The 5,768-nt window shown below is 41.3% G+C and overlaps 1 protein-coding gene across 1 annotated transcript; it reads left to right on the forward strand.

Moving 5' to 3' along the window:
• Window positions 1–2,820: 2,820 nt before the first annotated feature.
• Window positions 2,821–5,558, forward strand: LOC122651839 (60S acidic ribosomal protein P0-like). The gene is made up of 5 exons (XM_043845392.1): window positions 2,821–3,274; window positions 3,395–3,463; window positions 4,549–4,647; window positions 4,751–5,143; window positions 5,266–5,558. Exons 1-5 carry the CDS (start codon window positions 3,017–3,019, stop codon window positions 5,413–5,415), a joined length of 969 nt encoding a protein of 322 aa, XP_043701327.1. The 5' UTR covers window positions 2,821–3,016; the 3' UTR covers window positions 5,416–5,558.
• The last annotated feature ends 210 nt before the right edge of the window (window positions 5,559–5,768 follow it).

A 5,768-nucleotide genomic window follows, 5' to 3' on the forward strand; every position in this document is an offset into this window, starting at 1 on the left:
GGGAGTGGAAGTCGGAAGTCCGAACTAGGCAATAATGTGACGCACCATATTGAAGGAGGGATGGCCAAAGCGACAATGCCAATCAACAATGGGAGCACGAACAACAGAAAATGATGAAGTAGATGAGCAGGACAATAGAGGCAGCTAGTAAAGGCCATTTTCACTCTAGCCACAATAGAGGATCCGCTTCGTTTATTGATCCTCAATCAAAAAATAAGAAGAATGAAATTCAAGAAAAACATTGTTAGAAATTACAAACTTATGAATAAATAATAGATTTTGATGAATATGTGGGACATGAAGGAGATTAGGGGGAGTAAAAGTATGGATTGAAGATTGAACAATAAATGAACCAACCTTGGAAATGGGCAGACCTTGGCCATTCCCCATGACTATCTGACCCGAACCAGTGTTGGGAGAACTCAGTGCAAGAGGAAGAGACTAGAGCATTACCCAGAAACACATGATTAAAGTGTTGAGGACAATGGGGAGATTGATGACCAACTTGATTACAACTTTGGCAGGTTAGAAGAGAGGAAGAGGCAGTAGAGCTAGGTTATCTATTGAAGGAGCAGTGGTGGTGTGAAGGCCCAGAGGCAGAGCAAAAAATAGTCATGTGGAGGATGATAACCAAAAGGTTGATGATGATAACCAAAATATTCCGTGAAAAATGCGAAATGGGGGACCACCTGGCTTAGGCGAAGATGAATAGACTATATGCCTCTTTCTTGTCGGGCAGAATAACGACTATAAATGGAGCACTTCACAACTCAGTATTCGGGCAGAGTAACGACTATACCATTACAAAAGGGGGCTCGTAACTCAGACTTTGGGTAGAGTAACTACTATAAGTGGGACTCCTGCTACTCAGGCTTTGGGTAGAGTAACGGCGTCATCGGGGATGAAAGAGCCTAATGCTCCTACTTTAGGTAGCACTATGACACCATATGGACTAAACACCAACAGAGCTTCCTAGACACCGGCAGGGCTCCGTGCTTTCGCCAATAGGGCCTCCTAGACACTAGCAGGGCTTCCGCGTAAAGAAAAACTAGAACAATGGACAAAACTTCTCTAGGGACCAAAACCTCCCTTTTTTCCATCTCTTTTCATATGAAAAGGGCCCTTTATTTAAAGAGAGTCTTCAAGGTTTGGTGGTGCGCCGAAGTCCTCGACGGTGCCTCTTAGGTCTAGGCGGCACCACCGAAGCATGGGCGGTGCCGTCGGACTTCCGACAACGTGCCATTATCTTGGATCGGCTCTTTTTGGCTTTGTTTGGGGTGGTTTTTTGGGTATTTTTACAGATTTTCAAATGACTTGGGAGAGACGTCATTTGTTCATATCCAATTGTCATTATTGTCGGGAGGTGACAAAATTCAGTGTCTACAAATGGTAAGAACATAAGAGCGTGATCAAGGAGTCCTAATTAATGTCATGTAAGTGACCTTTTCCCTAGTATTAATTAACAAATAGTTCAAAAAATTTTCTTCAGTAGGTAGGCAAAACTACAAGAGTGACTCTAGATTATGCCCTTTCCATGAAATGGCACTTCATGGCCCTAACTAGCGAGGCCTCCCTTGACGGTTCACATAATTTTACCACATAACAAGATGATGTGGCAATTCAAGTATTGGATAGATAGAATAACATCTAAATGAACTATATGTCAAATTTGAGATCCCAATTCAATTCAACCTCCCATATACTGGCATTACCTTCTACATATTTCCATGCTCCTTGGTAATCCTAGATTAATTTTAGGATTACATTTTATCCGTGGAGAAGAAGGAAGAATACTTTCACCACATCACCAGTGATTTGACATTTGATTGGACTCTTGCATTATCAGTAACTCTCATCCCTATTAAAAATGAACGAAAATATCCTTCCTCGTAATAATTAAAGGGTAAGATCTCAATAGTAAAGAGATTTCTCTCTTCCCCATGGGTGAGGGGGAATTGTTATCCCCTCAAATTCGTTGCCCGCTCCAATTTCCTCTAATTCCTCACATAGGAGCAGAGATGACCATCCTACCCCCTGCCCGAACACATTGCCAAGGTGAGGTAGGATGGTCATTTATGCTCCTATGTGAGGAGTTGGAGGTAATTGGAGCGGGCAGCGAACTGAAGGTGATAATTATTCAAGTGAGGGGTGAGGAGAAAGTGTTTGGGTCATGATTTTAGTGCATGGTATTGGATCGGATATTAACCACCTTCAAAACCATTTACATTAGGTTTTCTTTACAAAATAGGTTTTTGACTATCTTATCCCTTGTCCATACTGTTTCATTGATACGATCAACCAGGTATCGATATCGCCCACCTCCAAAACAGTGCAATATTGATTGGATCGGGAGGATGAGATACCTATACCTCAAACCATGGTTCGGTAAGGAGCCAGATCTTTATCACCTCCAGTTGGCTGCCTGGCCCAGTTCCCCAGTTCCTCTAACAAAGGGGGGCTGAAATGACCTCTCTACCTATGCCCAAACACTCTGCCCGGGTGGGATCCACCATCCCCCTATTAGAGGAACGGAGGAACTGGGCCGGTCAGCAAACTGGAGGAGATAATTTTCCGTAAGGAGCCAAGGACATCGGGTTTCCATGTTCATAGAAGTCAGCTCCATGTGGTCTGACTACCGGGCCGAATATGTATGGGTTTTTTGTCTTTTAACGCACTCAACTACCATTGTAACAGCCATCTGATTTATTACTAGAAATCATCGAGAACCGTTGGATTTAGGTTTTGTCATTCGTAACATACTTTCTACGGTTCCTCCCTCTTTCCATCCATTGCATATAAAAGGAGGCCAGTTCTCTGTTTTAAGCTTTATGTTTCTCACAGTGTTTGCAGAGTAGGCTAATTAGGGTTTTTCTCAACCCTTACTCAAAAGCAGTAGCGAGGTTAAAGAGACGGCGATTTGCTGTCCGCCTTGACAGAACTTTGCTTCGTCTTGGCCCTCTTGTGAGATCATTCATCTTTCTTTAGTTTGAATTTCTGAAACTCGATATCTCTAGCAATGGCGGTGAAACCTACGAAGGCCGAGAAGAAGGTTGTATACGACCAGAAGCTATGCGAGCTTCTTGACCAATACAGTCAGATCCTAGTGGTTGCAGCCGATAACGTGGGTTCGAACCAGCTTCAAAGCATTCGAAGGGGTTTACGTGGTGATTCAGTAGTTCTGATGGGAAAGAACACCATGATGAAGCGATCTGTCAGGCTTCATGCCGAGAGGACCGGGAACAAGGCCTTCCTGAATCTCGTTCAACTCCTTGTGGTATGCTTCGGATATCCTTTCATCTCAGTCTTCTGGATTATAGAACTTTTGCTTGTTAGTTATCCTTTTTTCTGTTTTCCTTTTGAGTGAATTGTTATTCATTTCTTTTGATGATATCAGGGAAATGTTGGTTTGATTTTCACGAAGGGTGACTTGAAGGAAGTTAGGGAAGAGGTTGCCAAATACAAGGTACTGTGTGATTCGATGAATTTCTCATTGTTTTTCTGTTAATTTAAAGAATTTGTTTTCCTGCTGATTTATGTACGCTTTCCTGGTTTCTGCTGGATTGGGAGTAGAATAATTATGTATATTGCATTGGTGTTTTCATTGACTTAGTATTGTGAGTGATGGTATATGCATCCAACCGTTACTTGAATTGGATTTGAGCGTTTGTTGCTTAAACCCACGCACTCAACTCTTATGTCACGAAACTTTTCCAACAGAAGCTGTAAATGTGTGCCTACTTTAAGAGAGTAGTACCGATAGAAGTGGAGAATAGATTTCATGAATCGTATGTAAAATGTAGAACATTGTTGTTTTACTCAATCAGTATGTATGGTTGGCATTTGTAATGGGTTTCAGATATTCATTGTTATGTCTTTAACTCAACATGGTTATACCAAATTACCACCTGCGTAAAGCTCATTCTTATGTAAAGAAGCAAGTTGAGTGAATGAATGCCTTGGTGTTTTGTGAGTTGGGTCAACCTGCCCTGGAATCTATTGCAAATAGGTAACTGGGTAGAAATCTTTGGGGCCATAATTCTTGTGTTCTGAATCATTACTTCCTGGATTGTTTGTCATTTGATTCATCTTTTAATATTTGCCCATGATAAAGCTACTTTGTTAGGTGTTTTATTGAACTAATTATGTGGTTATGTATTTTTAGTCGCATTAGGTATTTTGAGCCGCACATGAACTTCCAGCTGCTTCACCATGAATCTGCGAAGTCTGTATCAACTGTTCTACCTTTTATGCTAATGATAGATTAGGGACTTGTGGGTCCTCGAAATAGGTCACTCTAGCGGGATCATTTACTGATTTGGTCTGTTTATTGAGTTATCAGCGTTTCAAAATACATTATGGTCATACCCTATATTGGTATCTAAGAAATGATGTTTCATCTGTTTCTCTTTCTAAGATTCATGTATAAATCCGATGAACTTCTAGTGAACTTAAATATTGGATCTGTGGGCATTGCTTCCTGTGACTTGTGATTATTTTTTGTGTTTTTTTTGTTTGCATGATTCTATGTTTCTGGTTTCATGTGGACAGGTTGGAGCTCCTGCCCGTGTTGGACTTGTTGCACCTATTGATGTCGTTGTGCCTCCTGGCAACACTGGATTGGACCCTTCCCAGACTTCTTTCTTTCAGGTTGATAATTGTCTCAACTCATTTATTTCACTCTTCTACAGATACTTCGCACACCAATATGGTGATTTTTGGTTCTCGTTGTTAATACATCTACTGCTTTCAGGTGCTCAATATTCCAACCAAGATTAACAAGGGTACTGTTGAAATCATTACCCCTGTTGAGCTCATCAAGAAAGGTGACAAGGTGGGATCTTCCGAGGCTGCTCTGCTTGCAAAACTCGGAATAAGGCCCTTTTCTTATGGTCTTGTTGTGCAAACTGTGTATGACAATGGCTCAGTCTTCAGCCCAGAGGTGCTTGATCTCACCGAGGATGACCTGATGGACAAATTTGCACTTGGTGTATCCATGATCACCTCTCTGTCATTGGCAATCTCATACCCCACTTTGGCTGCTGCACCCCATATGTTCATCAATGCGTACAAGAATGTTTTGGCTGTTGCAGTTGCAACTGAGTACTCCTTCCCACAGGCTGATAAAGTGAAAGAATTCTTGAAGGTTTGTTCTACGCTCTGATTTCTTCTCAATTTTCTTTTACTTTCTCCTGAAAATACCTTCTCTTATTTCCTTTTGATGAATAGTTGATTGTGACCAAACTAAATAAATGTTTGTATTTGCAGGACCCAACCAAGTTCGCAGTTTCTGTGGCACCCGTTGCTGCTGCAGATTCTGGTGCTGCTCCAGCAGCAGCTGCTGCTTCTAAGGTGGAAGAAAAGGAAGAGCCTGCCGAGGAGTCTGACGATGATATGGGTTTCAGTTTGTTTGATTAAGTAGTTTTGTAGGGTTCAGTTTCTACTATAGTGTTTTGTAGCATTTCTTCCAAAGCAATACGTTTTTGATTGCCTGAAGTTTGGAGTTTTATCCGTGGTGTAATTTTTTTTTCCATGTTATAGTTTGACGAATACCCTTGATTGGAATTTTGCCCCCAAATACTGTGTGTTTTGAATGACCTACTTGCATGTTACTATATATGCTGCGTTTGTTAACTCAAAAGTATTATCAGATTTCGTTTGTTACCCTTTGGACAGGTAAGGAAGAGAAATGCACTTGGCGATAAGCCCAAGCATTATGCAGATCTGAAATTAGAGAAAGACATAACAAAATTAGAATTGTTCCAGAGATG

The sequence above is a fragment of the Telopea speciosissima genome, chromosome 2 (genome assembly GCF_018873765.1).
Source record: "Telopea speciosissima isolate NSW1024214 ecotype Mountain lineage chromosome 2, Tspe_v1, whole genome shotgun sequence".
Taxonomy (NCBI): domain Eukaryota; kingdom Viridiplantae; phylum Streptophyta; class Magnoliopsida; order Proteales; family Proteaceae; genus Telopea; species Telopea speciosissima.

Bases quoted from the DNA above. Each gene is read 5' to 3' on its own strand.
- LOC122651839 (XM_043845392.1), top strand. From the start codon at position 3,017: ATGGCGGTGAAACCTACGAAGGCCGAGAAGAAGGTTGTATACGACCAG. The intron at 3,275-3,394 runs GTATGCTTCGGA...TGATGATATCAG, and splicing joins ATCTCGTTCAACTCCTTGTG to GGAAATGTTGGTTTGATTTT. The intron at 3,464-4,548 runs GTACTGTGTGAT...TCATGTGGACAG, and splicing joins AAGAGGTTGCCAAATACAAG to GTTGGAGCTCCTGCCCGTGT.